The sequence below is a fragment of the Alternaria dauci genome, chromosome 5 (assembly GCF_042100115.1).
Source record: "Alternaria dauci strain A2016 chromosome 5, whole genome shotgun sequence".
NCBI lineage: Eukaryota > Fungi > Ascomycota > Dothideomycetes > Pleosporales > Pleosporaceae > Alternaria > Alternaria dauci.
In genome coordinates this window covers 1477071-1497201 of record NC_091276.1, presented here as the reverse complement: position 1 = coordinate 1497201, position 20131 = coordinate 1477071, and the positions used below count along the sequence as shown (strand labels likewise).

At 52.9% G+C, this 20131-nt stretch overlaps 5 protein-coding genes across 5 annotated transcripts; 3 read left to right on the top strand and 2 right to left on the bottom strand.

Annotated features, from left to right (window-relative positions):
- Window positions 1-539: 539 nt before the first annotated feature.
- ACET3X_005978 (uncharacterized protein) lies at window positions 540-3348 on the top strand (the record flags this gene model as incomplete). The annotated part of the gene is made up of 2 exons (XM_069452140.1): window positions 540-2891; window positions 2944-3348. 2 exons carry the CDS (start codon window positions 540-542, stop codon window positions 3346-3348), a joined length of 2757 nt encoding a protein of 918 aa, XP_069306338.1.
- A 256-nt stretch (window positions 3349-3604) lies between these two features.
- On the bottom strand, window positions 3605-4645 carry ACET3X_005977 (uncharacterized protein; the record flags this gene model as incomplete). The annotated part of the gene is made up of 1 exon (XM_069452139.1): window positions 3605-4645. The coding sequence occupies one exon, from the start codon at window positions 4643-4645 to the stop codon at window positions 3605-3607; it is 1041 nt and encodes a 346-aa protein (XP_069306337.1).
- Window positions 4646-5141: 496 nt separating this feature from the next.
- Window positions 5142-6983, top strand: ACET3X_005976 (uncharacterized protein). Its single transcript, XM_069452137.1, has 3 exons — window positions 5142-5220; window positions 5457-6473; window positions 6528-6983. The coding sequence occupies exon 2, from the start codon at window positions 5496-5498 to the stop codon at window positions 6225-6227; it is 732 nt and encodes a 243-aa protein (XP_069306336.1). The 5' UTR covers window positions 5142-5220; window positions 5457-5495; the 3' UTR covers window positions 6228-6473; window positions 6528-6983.
- A 4333-nt stretch (window positions 6984-11316) lies between these two features.
- Window positions 11317-14449, bottom strand: ACET3X_005975 (uncharacterized protein; the record flags this gene model as incomplete). The annotated part of the gene is made up of 3 exons (XM_069452136.1): window positions 11317-11758; window positions 11815-14182; window positions 14380-14449. 3 exons carry the CDS (start codon window positions 14447-14449, stop codon window positions 11317-11319), a joined length of 2880 nt encoding a protein of 959 aa, XP_069306335.1.
- A 223-nt stretch (window positions 14450-14672) lies between these two features.
- On the top strand, window positions 14673-20125 carry ACET3X_005974 (uncharacterized protein). Its single transcript, XM_069452135.1, has 2 exons — window positions 14673-18677; window positions 18727-20125. The coding sequence occupies exons 1-2, from the start codon at window positions 14940-14942 to the stop codon at window positions 19825-19827; spliced, it is 4839 nt and encodes a 1612-aa protein (XP_069306334.1). The 5' UTR covers window positions 14673-14939; the 3' UTR covers window positions 19828-20125.
- The last annotated feature ends 6 nt before the right edge of the window (window positions 20126-20131 follow it).

Here is a 20131-nt window from a genome sequence, read left to right as displayed (position 1 = left end):
AAGTGACTCTCAAGACTCTGGGGAGCTGACTGAGTAAGTGTCACGTAATCAATAGCGTCGGGGCTTCTACGGGTAGTGGAGCCCGATATTAACTCTCGCTGAGAGAACAAACAAGATACGTCTGTGTGCCTATGTGGAATGTGGCCACTAGCTGGCTATGTGGTAGTTCGTACAGGGCATGGCTCGTATTGCGTATAGTCTACCCGCTCAGTCACACGAGCCGTGAGTGCTGTGTCTGACTATCAAGATGAATCTTGTCACAACATGACTAGAGGAGAAGACTCACTAGGAGTGGAATCAGAGTGTAGAGAGAGACGATGCAGGTTTGGCTGGTATGGCTGCGTCATGGCTCGGTTAGATGGCGGTAGTGGGCTAGCGCGAGTCGACGCGTAGCGGTGGGTAGTCTGGAGCGGGAGGCGATCAACACGGCTACTGCAGCCCAAACATCGACTCGGCGCAGCAACAAGCAAAGCCAAACGTGCCCCCAGGCTCCATGGAGCGCCCTGCCCGCCAACATGTCCTCCCGCACCGTGCCGACGATGAAGTCCCTGTCCAGCGCTGATCGCCGCTCCGTCAATGCCAACTACACGTCGACTGCGCGACCCCGCGTCGCTTCTGGCGAGGACCATCTCGACCGACGCACCTCTGCCACGGCCTCGCATGCGAGGAAACAGTCGGCCCCGATGCGCCCCGCAGGCGCAACCTCTGGTGAGCGCCGCGTCGAGAAGAAGGAGGTGCGCGAGCGCGAGGCCGAGGTCAGGCGGACCAAGAGCCCGCTGAAGCATGCCAGCGAGAGCCGGGCCCATGCTCGCAGCCGGTCGGACAAGCAGGCGCGAGACGTCGAGAGGCCGTCCCGCAGCGCTGCCTCGCAAAAGTCGATAGCAGAAGAGCCCCACCCGCCATGGCTTCCCCAGGCCTCGTTGATACCACACACGACCGCCCCGTTGGCGACGCGCATCTCGATACCTCCCCTCGCCTCGACCGCTCCCCTGTCGCTGCAGCCCACACCGCTCGCAAAACTGTCGCTCGAGGCCCAGGAGAAGGCCATACTCGAAGACTTGCTGTTTGTCTTCATGGGCTTCGAGGGACAGTACATCCGCTTCGGCGACGGCTACAACCCCCACCAGGAGAAGGAGCGCTTGGTTGGCCCGCAGTTTCGCCTGATGCCCGGCCTGGATCCCAGCTTGAGGGACCTGACCAAGTCGATGCTCAAGACGGCCACGCACTACATCGCCGTCGAGACCTGTGTAGAGGTCTTGAGCCGGGAAGAGTACGGCGCCGTCAACCACGCGTTGTGCGCAGCGGTACGACGCCTGCTCAAGGACTACCTCATACTCATCGCCCAGCTCGAGAACCAGCTCCTGACCAACGAGTCCTTCACACTGCATGTCTTGAGCCTGCATACAAAGCAGACGAGCCACATGCTCTTCCAGCTCTACACGACCGGAATCGATCTGCTCAAAGCAAACGGTATTCTGGAAGACGAAAAGGACGAGGATTCGGCCGATGATGACAGCAACGACTTTGAAAACATCCTCGAGTCGCTGCGCGAGGGAGGCAATGCAACCAAGAAGCTTTGCAAAGGCGGAAGCGTCCTGGGACTCATCACCAAGCGGCTATCTTCAATGTCGGGAGATCCCGCAGCTCGGGCACTACTGACCACACTGTTGCGAGAAGCCAGCAGACCCTACATGGCCATGCTGAACGAATGGCTGCACCACGGCGGTATCAAGGACCCTCACTCCGAGTTTTTGATCAAAGAGCAGAGAAGCATCAAGCGAGAAAGGCTGGATCAGGACTACACGGACGAATACTGGGAAAAGCGATACACGATACGTGACGCTTTAGTGCCTCCACAGCTTGAAGCCGTCAAAGACAAGGTGCTCCTAGCAGGAAAGTACCTCAACGTGGTTCGAGAGTGCGGAGGCGTCGACGTTAGTAAAGTCGTGCAGGACGCGCCAACTAGCTTCGACGATCCACGCTTTCTAGACAACGTCAACTCCTCCTATGCCTACGCAAACTCGTCGCTCCTCAACCTGCTTCTCACTACACATCAACTGCCGGCACGACTACGTTCACTCAAGCACTACTTCTTCCTCGACCGCTCCGACTTCTTCACCTACTTCCTCGAAATGAGCGAGCTTGAGCTCAAGAAACCAGCAAAGCATGTCAACGTCGGAAAGCTGCAATCGCTGCTCGATCTTGCAACTCGACATGCTGGATCAGTTGCTGTCGAAGACCCATACAAGGAGGACATCAAAGTTCAAATCAACGACACTGGACTTACGAATTGGCTCATGAAGATTGTCAATGTCCAGGGTCTCGACCAGGATGCTGCCACCGCTACTTTGTCCAACTACACACCTGCAAACTCGGCGCCCATCACCGACGATACCAACATTACCGGCTATCAAGCGCTGGTATTTGACTACGCTATGCCATTCCCTCTATCTCTAGTCGTTAGTCGCGTCACCCTCACTCGTTACCAACTACTCTTTCGATATCTACTCAGCCTGAAGCATCTCGAGACTGATCTTGCCAAGTGCTGGGGTGAACAAGGCAAGAACGCAGCCTGGAAGCACCGATCAAGGAACCCACGGATAGAGCAATGGAAACGCCGAGCTTGGACACTGCGTGCGCGCATGTTGGTCTTTGTCCAGCAGCTTACCTACTACTGCACATCAGAAGTCATTGAACCAAACTGGGCATCATTGATGTCGCGGATAAGTGAGGAGAAGAAACAGGATGCGCGGGCCAAGGGGAAGCCAACAGAGGACGAGAGCGGTGGCCCGCAAGTCAAGCGGACTGTAGATGAGCTGATGCAGGACCATGTTGACTTTCTTGCAACTTGCTTAAAGGAATGCATGCTTACTAACAGTAAACTGCTTCGGGTGAGTCGAGGAGCGCTTCTTTGTGGTATATCCGGTTACTGACAACCTTCAGATCAACAACAAGATCATGTCAACATGCAGCATGTTCGCATCCTTCACCTACTCCCTCTCCCGCTACCTCGTCACCGGCGACCCCGACCTTGTCGCTCAAGTAAATGCATCCTTTGCCCCTCCCCCTGCCAAGAACTCCAAACTGCCCGCCGCCACACTAGTCGCTTCAACCCATCGACCTTCGACTCAGTTTGTATACGACCCCCAGCGTGTCGACAAGATGTTCGACATGCTTGCTAAATACGAGGAGAATTTCACCCGGCATCTTAAGATTTTGCTGGATACGCTCAACTACCTCGCTGCCACTGAGACAGTAGTTTTCTTGAGCCTCTGCGCCAGGCTGACGAGTGCCGGAGAAGGCCTCAGTGGATTCCAAGTGCCAATGGGCATGGAGGGAATTGCTTAATGGGCTTAGGCCAGGCGTTGTGGGTTGTACCGCATTCTTTCAGGGGTATTATCATGGGTTATGGATTTAGTCTGCAAGGCGCCAAGCGAGCGATACCATAGTTGTTTGAAATGAGGTGCAACGAATTACGGCCGCGAGGTTCTCTACTACTGTACTATTGAGAGCTTGGCATCACATGTAATGGGTGTTGTACAAGTGCATCAACCGGTTGATATGGTATGATTAGACAATCTATGCATGATGTACAGGCGCACTTCTAATACACCTTGAATGGGCAACCCTTGTCAGCGCTTGAACTCTTCGTCTTTTCCTTGACTACCTTCCACGTCAGATCCATCAACTGCTCGCCCAACGCTTCGTTGTTCGCTAGGTCGCTGCCCGGCTCCCGTATCGCGGGCGGGCAAATATATTCGCCCGTACCCTCTGTTTTGGTGGCAGCAAACATGGTGCTCACTGCACCTTCAAATTGCGTCTTCTTGAAGGGTGCAAGACCGTAGCTCATTGCATAGCCACCGAGCGGGTAGGGTTCGTGGATGTGGTCGACGGACTGCCGTGTCTCGACGACACCGGGGTGTGTGGCATTGGACAAGATATTAGGGTGAGAGGATGATACGTGGCGGGCTAGATAGCGGGTGTACAGGATGGAAGCGAGCTTTGTGCGGCCGTATTGTGCCATGGGGCCAAGGTCTGTGTTGAGCTCATCGATGGACTCGAATTTGGTGTCCTTTGGTGCGTTCTCGTGTGCGTTGGAGGCCAACTGTACTATTCGGACCTTGTCGCCCTTCTCGGCTGTGGACTTGATTAAGGGTAGCAAGTGGGAAGTCAGGATGACGTGGCCAAAGTGGTTGGAAGCCATGTGTAGATCGACACCGTTCTTGGCCAGCTGGTATGTCATGATACCGCGAGCCGCGTTGTTGATCAGAATATCGATCCTGTCTGTCTTCTTGGCAATCTCAAATGCGGTCTTGCCTGTCTGTTCCCAGTCTGCGAGATCGCACTTGAGCCATTCGACTCTGCTGGCCTTGTCCTCTCCCATCTCTTCTTTGATCGCCTTTAGCGCATCTTCAACGATGTCTTCGCTCAACGATATGATGAATAGCTTCTTGATGTTATTCGACAGAAGCGTGTGTGTGCATCCGTAGCCGATGCCTTCGGAACCACCAGTTACAACAGCCACCTTGCCAGTGAGATCTGGCACTTCCTCGAGGGAGAATTGCTGGTCTGCGGGTGCGAGGCTGTGGGCGCCTGAGACGACTTTACCAAGATTCTCGGCAATGGTGTTTTTTACTGTCTGCATGGTCGAAGAAGATTCAACTGGGCCTTTCAAGCGGTCGGTATTGTTTGGCGGAGTTGACGAATAAGGTCTGGAGGTAGTAGGCGTGATGCGAGTAACGGATGCATGTGGTAGGACTGATGTAGTTATGGAAGTTGATTTGCAGCAACGCAGGGAAACAGCACCCCTAAATAACTTTGCAGACTGCATGGTTACAACGTAGGTCATAGGACAGCAGCAACGAGCCTCTTAGGTCAAGAGATCTAAGGTCATGGTGTACAGTGACGTGCCGCTTGCTAGGACGCAAGGTAGCCAATCGCATTTTGTCTTGATGTCAGCACTTATTTGTTTTTGCGCGTTCCTGGACGTTTGGAGAGTTCGGATCGAGGGTGGATCGATGACGATTTGGTAATGACGCGTTGATGGAGCGGAATGGAGGTGTGACGTATTAGGACTAGTCGGACGGGCACTATCGATGAAGTTCTCGGAACGCGACGTTAGCTCGACGCGGTCTTGACCTCGGCGGCATAGGAGAGCGTGCTCGGCGTTCTCCATGACGGGGTCATGGTAGGGTTATCAATCGAGTGCAGAGACAGCAGGCAAGTACGTTTTCATTTGCATGCAGTGCGTGCGTCTGCGGAGAAATCACAGCTGCACGTTCTCAGCGCAGCCGGTCGTCCCGTGAATGGGAGCAGTTCTAAAGGCGGAAAGAGGTCGAAATGTTACACCCAATACCAGGGCCTCGACATGACTGTTTCATCGATACGACAGTCCACGTCTGCCGCAATTCAGTCACGCAAAGAGCAGGTCCGACAAAGACACTAACATGCGACAGAGTGTCAATTCACACCATATCCACTGCGATCGGACTGCCATGGTAGCATCCGAATACGATTTACCCACAGCTTCGCATCAGGAAAGCGCGCCAAATGGCCCTGCAACAGACGCGTCACCCGCCAATCTTACGCCTCTCACACCTGAAGAGGCGGCCGCTCGCAAAGCCCGTATGAATGCCGATCTGATCGACGCCTTCAGAAGCCCTTGCCCGCCTGGCACAACTCCCTACGTAACAGGCATCGGTCTGTATACCCACGTCGAGGGCCCGCCCCAAGCTCCCCTATACCCTGGTGAGGAGCCACAACCGCAGCAGGAATTCTTTCCTGTGCGGATACCAAAGAATAGTGGAAGCCGAGTCTCACCGCTGGACGAATTAGTTGAAAAACTATGGGAGCACCTTGTAAGAGCTGTTGAAGAAGAGGAAGGAATCATCGGCAAGACTGAGCTTGGGCTCAAGGAACTCAAGAAGCGATACGGGGGGCTCGATCCTCCAGAGAACTCGCGGCTGCCAGGGCACCACATTCAGCAGCAACAGCATGATGGCTTACAGGAAGACGCAGCGACTCAAGGCAGTACAACGACTGGCGCGGGAAACATGAATCCACCGCCGAATGCGAATATCCAGTCGCTAGCAGGAGGAGTGGCCAGCCTCGCGGTGAGGAACGAGCACGTGAGCATGCGAGGTGCTGAGGCAGATCAAAACAGGCCTCAGATTACCCAATCCACCACGGCCTTTTACGGTCCAGATCCGCGCAGACAAAACCGTTGATGACAAAGGAGGATATACACAGTCCCGTGACAAAGTCCGACATATCAAGATCGGCAAACCCAATCTTGAACTGACGTCCCTCTCGCGCGCATTCCGCATTTGGGGGCGGGACTGAGTACATGACGTAACATAGCAGGCGCATCGGAGTTCTGGGTTGCAAGTTTGCCATGTCATTGCAGTTGTCTATCTATACCTTGAACTGGAAGCCTTTCCACCCAGCATTACCAATAAAGATCAACGCAAGAGGTACCGATTGTGTACACACACACTCCGGTACTTACAACGGGCTGACACAATAAGATCCATCAGCGCAACCCTGTTTCATGCAATGTCAGCGTGGCATCCCAAACTAGAAGAATAGGAGATGTAGTCCGGTAGAGATTGTTTCCGGATGCGGGCACACCGTGATGCACGACTCAAACAACCTGTTCAGCGACTACAACATCAGAATCTGCATGCGAAGTATGTGATGATGTTCCATAGCTTACAATAAGCCAGGGTTGCTTCCCAGCCTGCAACCGGGATCGTAGAAACGAACGGTTACGCATCTCGTAGTTCAGAATAATGATGAAGAGCAGGATGAGTAACGTGGCGGCTAGTGCTAACATAATAGCGAAGAAATGCTCAATGGACATTGGTTCTAGATCGCGAAGATGAGAGTCCATATACGTAGGTAGTGCTCACTTGCGTAGAGACTCTAGGGATAAATGGGTTGAGAGGGAATGTGAAACAACCCATAGACTGATCAAGACACTGTTATGTGCTTGCGACATTGTGGTGACGCTGTGATAGCAAACATCAACATGGAGGCGTGGACATAGTGCATACACTCCTTTCGGCGTGACATCGCCCAGCTTTGCTTCTAGTTCTGATGCTACCGTAAGCGGCATGACGACCATTCTAGACTTATGACTCTCTTGATCGGTGAAGCAGCCGAAAAGATGTAGTCGGCATTGCTATCACAGATCGTCACTACTACGAGCTGAGGCCGAGTGAAATCCGGGCAGTCTCTGCAAGAGCGATCTATGCTATTCGGTGAAAGCAAGCTTGAAGATACACTAGTGAGACATTGGGAGTCTTATTATTTCAGCAGCGAAATTACCTTATATTACTGTGATACCGCTCAGGCGTGAGATCCATACTATCCTCAACCCAAATCACAATGTCGTTTCTATGGAGTTGTGAACAATTCTATCGGCTTGTGATAGTAACGCTAGAAATGACAAGCCCATTATTCAAGAACATCGCCGCACTTATTAACACATCTCTCGTATGGCTCGAGCTACAAATCGGGCTTGTTCTTAGATCTTCCACATTATTCGATGGATACGCCCACATCGTAGGCGCCAGTCTCCTCATTCTGGTCCTTCTCATCTCATACTGGCTTGTACGCAGGGTTCAGCGGCGCCGACACATACCGCTGAACTTCGACCTCTCCAGCTCGTCGCCATACAAACATCGACGCACACGAACTCCCGAGTTCCCGCCAGGAATGGAGTTCAACCTAGTCCAGGAAAGATGGAGGGAAAAGGGAATGGAAGAGCCACTGGTGGAGCGCCGTGCATTTGGGGCAAGTAGACCGCCGGAATCACCACCAGTGCGGAGAGAGATTTTCAGCGTACCGAAAGCTGCTTTACGGCCGCTGCCGTCAGATAAGAGTCCAGTAAATACGTCATTTGGGAAGGTTGGATGGAGCTAGCACACTGAATTTGGCTTGCCTCGACCGTAGCTCTTTCTTGAGATATTCCAACGGTATGAGGTTGAAAAGCCAAAGGGCCTAACACCAGAAGAGTCTTGCTATGCTGCAGCATTCTTCAGTTGTGAGGACGGTGCTACTTCACTGCAACGGGATGTTCGAGGACCAACAGCTGCTAAGCGCACCAAGCCGGAGGGTTGGGTTTCTCTATGAGACAGTAAGCTCAATGATATTTAAATACCCGTCTTTCTCGTCTTGACTTGGTGTTTTTGTGATCTTACACTTAAGACATCGCCTAGGGTCAGGAAATTATGGTTTCACTGACTCCAAGAGACCGTGCGCCTGCCGCCTATCTGCACGCTCGTGCAGATATAACCATGGCTAAAGTTCTTCTATCACTCGTATAGTCTCGTAAGACCAGTTCTGACTCAATTCCCCGCTTTACACCCCTCTCGCCCGCTGCCAGTTGTTGTGTTATATCAACTTTGGAAATGTCGAATTTACCAGTCTACGACAATATCGGCACGCCTGCTCCGCTTGAGCTCTTCTTTCGAAACTCTATGAACTGGCTGGCGAATCGAATCACCCAATTTTTCCTCGGCACGCGTCTTAAATACTGGCTGTTGGATCCTAATGGTCAAGCCTATACGCTCTTTCTCACGACACTGGCAGGCGTCTCGATATAGTTGCTCTATTCCACCCAACAATTCAAGGCAATTGCTGCCGTTGACTTTTCCTACTATCGGTCTAGAGACGATGTGGTGGCAGAGGGGGACGTCTATAGTGAACAAGATGATGATGGATCGTTGCTGTCGTCCCCAGGGGCCTCACCTTTCACACGCGAAGAGACACACATCACGCGCAATTCAGCAGCCTCTGGCCACCTTCCTCCCAATGTACATGTTGAGGGCTCACCATTCCACGCTGGAAGCCCTCTTGGGTCTCGTACTGGTTACTCCGCAGCGCCCGGCTATAAAACGACTTCTGCATTCAATCCCAGACTTTCCAAAGCATTCTCGACTAGGCCTTCGCAACGCGTAAACGACACAGGTCTTATTGAAGACACTATGATCTCCCATCAGAATAATCAAGGACATGCGTCTGGGAAGCCAACGCAGAAGAGAGAGAACGAGCAGCGCGCGACGGATGGCTTAGGCTTTGAGAAGAAGACTCAGGAGGAGGACAAGCCGCTCTTTGCACAGTGGTCGAACGAAGTTGAGTGTGCCCAGGTGGGAATGGTCAAGCGACGTTGAGGAACACGCTAAATGATGAAGACCTTGTCTGAGGTGACACCAGAATGACGAACGTCATGTGGTCAACTTTAAGATTCAGCAAACAGCTGCATTGCGCAACCAAATGTTGGAAACAATCCTGGAAGTGCGGTAGCAATATCGAATGTGATGAGAGGTCTAATACTTCCATTCGTAGCAAAGACTGGTTATAGGTGTAATAATGTCCGTATCTGTACCTGACACTTCCAACATTACGTCCAGACATCTCCATTAGTAGTATCGACTCATCTTTTCAGGGCGCTCTTTGCCGATAAAGGACCCTTATGCCCGTGTACTCAGAGGGCGATGAGTATGCCGTAACAGATGGCTCGCTTGCTTCGCAACAAGTCGTCTCAAATACTAGCACTCGTGTAACACTCGATTCCAGATGCAGTGCACGTTTGACAGAGACGCTCGTCCGTGATAAGCTGTACAGAGAAAAAGGTAAAAAATCTTTAAAGACTATGTCCGCGTTGGCTAGATCTTCCAAAGCAAAAAGATAAATAAATGACTTTGAGAGTTTCTTAGGCACAGCTTGATAAGAGCGACTCTCACAGACGATCAAAAGAAGCGGTCCCAAAATCAGAAAGAATGATAGGTATTGACGCTGCCTGTTACAACATCATCAAAATAGCCTTTTCTGCCCTACCCACCATCGCGACGACGAAGATGGAGCTATCGAGACCGGGAAAGCTCTTGTGTATGCACATACTTGGCTACGACAACAAGCTACGTCTTGCTTCGTCCAACACAAGAGAAGACGTCAGAACAGGGGATTTGTACCTGCCTAAAGCGGTAAAGTGCATGTAAACCCCAAGGGCGCATCTCCGACCCATACTTTACGGTCTCGAAGGTTCTCTTTGCTACTACGCCCTTGATCGTTGCAAGTGACTCAATCCCACGTTCTTTCTGTTAAGTTAGCAGGTAATCCGCTGCATGTGTCGCACAATTTTGAAATATCCTCCGCTCGCGATTGTTCTCCGCGGCACAACAACACGATCATATCGAGCATCACCAACTCGCCACAGCTACAACTCCTTCACAATCAATAACACCTCGCATACCTCGAGACCTCTCAGCAAAATGGCAGACCCTCTATCCCAAAGGACAGATCCTCTGTATCAAAAAGACGGCCAAAAATACAACCACACCTCCCCGATAACCTCAATCTATCCACTATCATCCCTGTCCCCAGAAACCCAATCGCTCTTCAAGCCACCCCCAGAAACAGAGCCCTACATCCTCACCACGCCCTCAACCATCTTCCACGCCCAAGGCGGCGGTCAGCCCTCGGATACTGGAACCATTTCAGCGGGATCCACAACATTCCACGTGCACCAAGTGCGAAAGGTAGATCCTGCGATACTGCACATGGGCGTCTTCTCTTCTCTGTCAGAAAAGCAGTTCGGAGGAGAAGTCGATGCGGAACAAAAAATCGATGTCGAAAAACGTCGTCTCCATTCCCGCATCCACACCGCAGGCCACGTAATCGGTCTCGCGGCAGCCCACCTCAGGACTACCGGTTCGATAGCTTCGGACGTGGTGGATGGAAAGGCATCGCATTACCCGGGCGCAGCGTTTGTAGAATTCATAGGTCTTATTCCAAGCGACAAAAAGGCGGAGATACAGGCTCGAGTCGACGAGATGGTTGCTGCAGATATGGACGTCAAGATTCACTTTTGGGACGAAGAAAAGGCGAAGAAGGAGTGTACAGGAGTAATGGAGACTCTGAAAGGGGATGAAGAGGATGGAGTTAGGGTCGTGGAGATAGGAAGTGAAGGAAGTTACCCTTGCGGGGGTACGCATGTGCAGAAGCTGAAAGAGTGTGGGAAAATCGTGGTGAGGAATATCAAGAGACAGAAGGGTGTCACCAAGGTGAGCTACGAGGTTCAGGAAGCTTGATCGGATGCAGTGGTTTGATTATGCACACTATGTGTGTGCGCCACGAAAATGAATTCAGTTTTGTTCCTTATTGAAAACTCCACCACTTGTCTACCTGGTATCATGTCCTTAAAACCTCAAATGCCGGCTCAACTGTTTTCCCGCGCCCAACCCCTCATGCATTCATATGCGTTCGTCTTCTTCGATGCCCTTGAACAACTTCCTAATCGTGTATACAGCTCTAGGCCAAGTAACCAGCCAGAACCTGCTTCGAAGTATCGTCCAAACGCTCTTGCATAATCGTAGCGACACGGCCATTATGACGGCTGTTAGCGTCCTTCAAGTAACTTCCCACCCACTCCTTCACATTGGTAATCTCTGGGAAGGGATCCCGCGGCGCCTTTTTGCAAGTGTTTAGTTGCGTAAAACCAACACCGAAACCGAGCTCATCGACATCTGCATCGGGTATGATATCGTCTGCAGCTGTGGGAACAGGCGGATTGACAAGCAGCTCAACCAGGCGCTGTGTCGTAAGGGCCCACCCCTTGGGGTAACGGTCAACGAAAGCTTGCGAATCGCCCAGTGTCTTCGTAAACGACACAACTGCAGTCTTGCGATCGGTTGGGCGGGCGAGCTTTTGGGTATCTGGAAGGATGACAGTCAAGTAGATAGGCTTGAAGATGCTGTTACAGTATTAGCGATGGGTTCCAATAGCTTCCGAAAAATGCAAACCACTTACTCTTTCTGGATCTGATCGGACACCTCAATGAAAAAGTCTGTGCCAAGTCCCTTGTCGAGTCGTGCCGATACGAAGTGATAGAATGCGATGAAACGCTGCTGGAAGTTCTCGGTCTTCATGTTTGACAGCCTTGTTAGCATCAGCTGGAGAATTGTAGCGAAGTAGGGTTGGAGGGCGCTAGCGGGGATGTGTGCAACCACGGCTTCGATGAGCTCAAAGGAGTAAGTTTCGTGCGCCTTGCTGGTGACAAGCTTTTGAAAGATACCAAGGATGGGCTCCAGTTGCTTGGTCGCAACGATATTTTCTGCGTCGCGAGCAACCATTGCACTCAGCAGACGAGCTAGCGCTGGTACATTACCACGTTGCTCCCAGACCGCACCCTGGATGATGACAACGAACAGGCCCCTGTAATATTCGCTCAACCCACTTGAAGGGTTTGCTTCAAGCAGCGCAGAGAAGAGCTGGAAGATGTAAGGAGAAAACTCCTCGACGTTGGCTTGCAGGCACGCAGCAAACGGCTCGTACAGCTTTTCCTCGAAGAACTGAGGATGCCTTGGCGCGCAGAATCGAACGAGTGCTCCTATGCCCTCAAACATGTAGTACTGGAAGCGAGGATTGCTGGGGTTGTGCCTTATGACCTTGACAATGTTGATAAAACTCTGTAGGATGGTTTCGCAAATGGGTAGAACACCGTCGCGGATGAAGATGAGTACGCGCATGACGCACTTCATCAAGAACTCGTTCTCTTGGATCTTCTCTGGCGCGGAGCTCTTTGTGATGAGCTTGAACAAGTGCGTCAGCAAGTCTTTCGACGAACCGACAACGTCTGCCTTGGGGATGATGGGCTGTCGGTTCTTGTCTGTCATGTACAGAGCACGCTCCACAGCAATAGCAGCGTATGTGTGAATGACGTAGTTGTCGTTGCCCAGCTGATTCACCAGCAGAGGGAATGCAGCCCGCCAGAGGTCTGCCGACAGCTGGCTGCGGAAGACGTAGAGGAACTTGATGGCGTCAACCTTCAAGATGGGTGATACATTCTGCGCCTGAAGGTCGGCTGCAATGTGTGTCTGGAAGAACTCGAGAATATTGACATTCTCGTTTACGCTCATGATACCTTGGCCCGCAGTCGCAGTTCCCTTGGCGGCAATGGCGGTGAAAAGGTAGACTGCGGTATCCTTTGACTTCCAGTTGTTCTCGGTGTCCTGAGCGTAATTTTGGAGGTAAGCATCGATGTATGTTTGGGAAGTACTTGTGACCAATGTCTCGAAGCGAGTCATGAGCTGACGCAAGAAGTTGGTGGCAGCACGTCGGCGGGTGTCGTTGTCGGATCCTTCCAAGTCTCTCCTGATGAACTCAATCGGCTCGTCTTCGAAAAGCTCGACGTCGGACTCGCGCAGGGTGAGATTGGGCAAGATGACCTTTTCGATAATCTGAACCAAGACGGACTGGTTGTTGAAGGCTTCTGCGTGCTGTGTAGAAGCAACTGCGGTAAGGAACTGTAGCGCCTTGCTAACGAGGATGTCGTACTTTGTCTCGAGGCCGACCGACATGAGGAAACTCCATGTGCTCTCGATGAATTGTCCAAGCTGTGAGCCGAATACGTCCTCGTACTTTTGGATGTAAAGCATGAGCGCCTCAAAGATTCCCGCGCGTACGTATTCCTGCGGCCCTGACTCGGTGTCGTCGTCGGTGTGTAGGGCGGGGTTATCGAAGACGAGGTACTTGTGGAGCAGTCCTGAGATGATGGTGATGTGGTCTTCGAAGACGGGAGGCAAGTCCTGGCAAGAAAGGTCGTAGAAGAGTTTGACAAGCAAGTCTAGAGTTGTGAAGGCGCTCTTGAGCACCTGGGGGTTGCCTTGGGAGTTTGTGATGAGGGTGTCGGTGTTCTCGAGCAGCTGGAGGAAGGGAGTGCTGAACTTGGACAGGACGTGGTTGATCTCGGTGAAGAGGTCGTCGGACCGGAACAGCGGGCGCCAGCGCTTGAAGATGGAGTGCGCGACTTGTAATACACCGTTGTTGACGACTGTGTTGTCGGGCGTGAGGCGCGAGATGAGGTCGTCGACCAGGGTGTCCCATCGCTGCCAGAAGTCGCTGTCGGCAATAGCGCTAATGGCTTCTCCCAGCTGGGCTTGTAGGTTTGCGGGTACGGATACCATGAGGCCTATGAGTTCTCTCTTGATCGCCACGACCTCGCTCTCTGGCAGCTTGTAGTTGCCATCCTCGTCGACCCAATTCCGCTTTATGAAGTTTTTGAAGTATAGCGCGGCAGAGAGGCGTGTGGTCTGGGGATTTGCGTCGGAGGCGACGATCTGGAGGAGTGTGAGAGAGAAGCCGGGCTTGGTCTGCTCTTGGGTGATTGCTTCTTCCGCTATGAAAAGTTAGCATGGGGACGATGGATATGGTGTTGAGAGACGGAGTGCCGTATTGGCCCGATGCGCACATGTCAGCATGTGCAAAGACGAATCGTTTGGACGCCCGAGAGACGTGGGAATACACGCGCATTCTCTTCTGACGGCTGGTGCAGGCTACACGGCATGCAGCACTGGGGTAAACAATGGTACTCACCCTGCTTGTTCTGCCGAGGGTCCAGACTGGCCTGGAGCAGCTGGGAGAGGGTAGCAATGTCGGCGGCCATGGTGACGGGGTCTGCAGCAGCGGAGGATGTGGAAGGCGCGGGCAGGGCTTGGTGAGAGAGAGGGAGAGCAAATGTTTGGCAGATGGTTGCTGTTTGGGGTGTCCCACTTTGGGGCGCTAGAGCCTAGGAAGAGCTCTGGCGAGGGCAGGGATTAGGTACATAACCCCAGATGATTTTCCGCGAGAGCATCCATGACATGAACAAGATGCTGTCCTGCCCTCTGCCCGCCGAGCACGCCACCCCGTCGTCTGGTCCCCGCGCGTAAACCCGTCGCCCGCCTTGTCCCGTGTACTGTAGCCTCGCTGCGTTGCCCACAGCTAGATGGGCCCCAGACACCCGCCCCGCCTCTCCGCCGACCAGCACCCATGAGAGACTCGATGCGCCTGCGCCACGCTCACACCTCTCCTCTCTAGCCTCTGCAGCGGCCGTCCTGGAGCCTCCCTACCCAGACATATCCACCCGGCGACGCTGACCCGCGACACCGCGACGCATGTCTCCGCCGCCCGACCATGTCCCCCACACGCCCGACCGCCGCTCCTCCACCCAGGCCCTCTTCACAGCCTTCCGCTCTCTGACGGGCGGCCGTCTCAAGAGCCCGACGCCGCCGCCCTCCGTCTCGTCGGCCACCAGCACGCCTGCGCGCACTCCCTCGCTGGGCACCATACGTCCCGGCTCCATCCCTAGCCCGCACTCAGCCGACGGTACCCTCCAGCGCATCAGCCAGGTCACAGGCCAGCGGACGGGCAAGCCTGTCACGGGCGGACCGCCAGAACTCGACGACCTGATCGAGCAGCTGCACCGGAGCCGCCCCTTCGCCGAGCGCGCCCTGGCCGTGGACAAGATATGCGACATCCTCGAGGCGTATCCCGTGCACAACATACTGGGCTTGTGGTCTGTCGCAAGCGACCTGCTCCTTCCCGAACAGCCAGACGATGTCGCTGAGGTGGGCTACAAGCTTCTCAAGAGCTGCGCGTCCCTGTCCGACCTGGCCAGCATCGAGCGCACTCTCTTCTTCGACGCCGCCTGTCTGCGCAAGAACGATCGCCTCTTCGACAGGAGGCTTGATGTCATCACCACCCTCACCAACCATGGGCGCGACATCGACTCATGCGAGTCGGGCATAGTCTCTTTCATCCTGACCTCCCTCGACAGCTGCTTCCAGGCCAGCGGCGATGCCTTCCGCAGCATGAGGAGCAAGGCAAATGGGAAGAGGAGTGCGGCCAATCCTCCCCAAGAAGTCGCCAACATGTTCCGAGCCTTTCAGTTTGCCACCGACATCTGCAAGTTCAACGCCAAGGTCTTCACCGACGACGACCTGGATCTTCTCATACGACGGACCGTCGCCATCTGCAGGGCTACAACTCATCGACCCGACGTCGAGTGCGGCGTCAAGCTCTTCGACACCATCATCACCTACGTCCATATTCCCAGGCGCTCACTTCGCATCTGTCTCGAGGTCCTGTGTGAAATCCACAAGAGAATTATCGAACTCCAAGATCAAGCCTGGAATACGTTGAGCAATCTGTTCAAGTCCCATGTTGGTCAAGCTGCTATATCCGAACTGCTGCATATGCTCCTCGACGGCCCGAGCCGAGAGACCCTGGAGAACGACGGACTCAAGAGGAAGCTGGAGAGCATGTACAGGGGCACGACTCTGGTGTTGCGCCTTCTTCTCCTAGAGGATGGCCGAAATGAGCTGCCCAAGGTGCCCCTGTCCCTGCTCTTCCCAGCTTTGAAAGCTTCAATCAACATACCAGGCACCGACCAAGAGCAGATAGTCATCAGTCTGATAGACGCGGTTCTAGCCCAAGAAGGCATGAGGGACCTGTTGCTTGCCGAGAGTGACTTGGGCGACATGTTACAAGTTATACGTGTTTGTGCAGAACGTGACGACGAGCGTATCCGAGCCAAGACGACTGTTTCAGCAGAACATGGGAGCGATACGAAGAAGGATGTCATCGAAAGACAGACATCGCCCCATGGAGACAGCTCCTCCGATGCTGGCAGAGCAGAGCATGATAACGATGTTTCCGCACCCCACCCTGAGCTCTTTCGGCGCGACCCAGATGACGGCATATTTCAAGTGTTGGTCAAGCTAGATCACATGAGCGACGCACTCGACTTCATCCAACGAGAGGCGGTCATGGAGCTCTTCCTGCTGCTTTCACACCGTATCAGTGATGCAACTGCCGAGAGAGTCATACAATACTTTGCCACCGGACGCTACCTCAACCCTTCAAACGCCGACTGGCTTGACCTTTGCCGCCGGCTGGTCTCTGGTATCTTTGACGATACTACAAGACCGCGCTCACTTCGATTGCTCGTAATTCAATCACTACGGGAAACGCATGATGCTGTCGAGTTGTTGTGTCCTTGCCAAATAGTATTCGAGTCAGAAGAGCTTCTTCTCAGTCGGATTCAAAAAGAAGAGGACATTGAAGTTCTGCAGGAACTGGTCGACTTTGCAATGAACGTCGCTGATCAAGCACCAACGGCCCGGTTCTCACACATTGTTCTCGTCTTACAGCGACGTCTGGACCGCCCACAGGCTACCTTGACATCCTCCCTGCCGTCATGGCAGTCTCACCCCTTCCTTCTCAAAGAAGATGGATGTTCTCCTTGCAATGTCATCGCAACTGCTTACGTGCGGCTCTTCACCCGCAGCGTGACAAACTCGGCGCAAAAGACACGCATCCTTTACGAACAACTACGGAAAATTGCTGGAAGGGACGCTTATGCACACGATGCCCGTCTTACTGCTCTCAAACTACTGTTTCGTTTGCGCGCCGATGCCCGCCACGCTCTGATAGTCAGCTCCGACCCCGAAGGCCAAAGGATTGCCGCTGAGCTTTGCCGTACCGTGGAAACAGCGGTCGCACAGGAGAAGGTGGACGATAGCTCAGCGGGTGACCATGGCAGATCAGAAGACACTTCCTCCTGGCGAGAGCAACGCAAAACGTCTGGTTCAAGCCCTCGTTCTTCTCTCAATCGACATACAGGCCGTACAACTGCTCCGGCAGGTCGTGTGTCAAGACCGATACCCCCCCTATGGATGTATCCAGGTCCCAAAGGATTACCTGAGGAACCTCCATCGGAATCTAGCCGGGTTGTGTTCTCTTACATTGACGCGGCAAAGTACCCCCTCAGTGACGACATCTTGGATATGGAAATTACGTTGTGGCTCGAGTTAATCATCTCACTTCTACAGAGACCACCCGATTGGGAGATCTATAGTTACGTGCTTGTCCATCTCGGACCCCAACTCTCGAACCAAGCGCTGGTCCGCAGTTGTGTTGCTCAGCTTAAGATGCTGCGAAATGTTCTTTGTGAACAGGTGCGAAATGCGAGCTTTCACGAACCTCCGCCGCACACGCTCCTGAAGAAGGCTGATGTTGCGGTGTGCCTCTTTCACATACTGACTATCATCATCAGCTATCACGAGTATTTTGAAAAGAGCGAAGAAGATGATCTAGTGAAGGCATTCTTGCAGGGCATCGTGCAATGGGACAGAACCTCGAAATGGTGCATTCACGCACTATCGGTCTGCTGTTTCGAAATCCCGCTCTCGGTCAGCAAGTCGCTTGACAGCATTGTTCAGAAAATGTCGCAAATCATTACCAAACCGGCTACGGCGATACACATCTTGGAGTTCCTCACTTCTTTGGCGCGTCTTCCGGAACTCTTCAAGAATTTTCGCGAAGATGAATTCAAATTGGTCTTTGGTGTGTGCTTCCGCTACCTACAACACATACGCGACCAGCGTGACCGAACAGTCAATGGACATTCGTTGCAAAGTGGACATCGGACCCTGCGGCACAGCGGTGCATCGCGAGACTTTGCGGCATCGTCCGACTCGAGTGCAAACAAGCCGAGAAGCGTCGAGGACGACCTACCCCAGTATCTTTATTCGCTCGCGTATCACGTCATTACATTCTGGTTCATGGCGTTGAAGATGGAGGATCGCCCAAAGCAGATACCGTGGATCACGAAGAACCTATACTACACAGATAGCTCTGGGAAGCAGGTCATGGAAGAGCAGGGACAAGTCATTCTCGATATCATGAACATGGTAGCATACACAGATCGCGATGAGACGACGCGGGAGGAAAGCTCGTTCAAGCCTGGCGATGGCGAGGTTTGGAAGAAGACCTGGATCGTTGGTAATGCTCTTATAACAATAGAGACCGCGGCAAGGACAGGTGCCTCCGTCGTCACGACCCGTCGGCCAGTACGTCATCCGAGTTCCTAATGGCTTCACATGTGCTAACGACTGACAGTGCGGTACTCGCTTTATTAAAGTACGGCCTCTGATTACCTCACCGCCGCGACATCAGGTGCCAATCACCATCGGCCTTGCCTCTGAAGCGTTTTACTCCAACACTTATGTTGGAATTCTACCAGACGACATCTTCCAATCCTTCTACGCACCGCTCGACCTCAGTAATCCACCGATTCCCTTGCCCGACGACGAGCCGACGCGCCGTGCCATTACTACATTCGACCGCATTGCCACGGTTGACAACTACAAAGTGGGTGTCATCTACATTGGCGAAGGTCAAACGAACGAAAGAGACATCTTCATGAACGACATGGGGTCCCCAGCGTACACCGCATTCCTCAGTGACCTAGGTACCTTGTGCCGTCTGAAGGGTGCAAAATTTAACACTGGTGGCCTCGATACTCGCGAGGATATCGATGGCGAGTTTACGTATTGTTGGCGCGACCGCTGCATGGAGCTCGTCTTCCATATCCCCACAATGATGCCTACCAACCGCGATGATGACATGACATATCCAAACAAAAAACGGCACATCGGTAACGACTTCGTCAACATCATCTTCAACGACTCTGGGTTACCTTACGACTTTAATACATTCCCGTCCGCCTTCAACTACGTACACATTGTGATTTCTCCAGAGTCCAGGGCCAGTTTCGTTGACCGTCGACTAGACGCAGACCCCGACGGCAGGAATCGCTACTACAAGATCCAAACCATCTCAAAGTCAGGTTTCCCCGATATATCTCCTGCGGTGGAGACAAAGATTCTGTGCGGCAAGTACCTTGCTGACTACTGCCGCCTTATGGCCATCAACGCGGTTGTCTTCTCCAGTGTATGGTACATTCGCGAAGGTGGTGAGTCTATATCATCCTGGCGTAACCGACTTCGTGAGATCAAGCGCCTCCGAGAGCGCTATGGCGCAACTGATGCACTGCCAAGCCACGCACCACCTTCATCACCTGCGGGAAGTCAGGGTTTGTCAAGTCCGCCATCTCGCGAACAAAACCTAGTCTCGCCGTTCCAGCGCATGAGTATCGCGACTCATATTACCGATGGTACCAGTCGCAGTTCCATCAGCAGCTCCTCGCACGATGTTTGATATTATGTGCCAAACGTCGATTGTTTCTGGTGTTCCAACAGGTCTTATACATATATACCCAGAGGCTTGATTACCTCACAAAAGTTTCTTGAGTTCGCGTTTGTTTGACACGACAAACAGGAGATTGAGTACGAGCATTGCGTGGCGTTGCTGGAGCGGCTTTTGCCCACGGAAAAAAGTTCTTGCATGCTTTTACTACATCGCATAAGAAGAAAGACTACAGGTGTCATGGTGATGGAATGTCGAAAAAACGATGAGATGTGTTTTTGTATTTTACTCTAAACTATATCGTTTCCACTCCGAA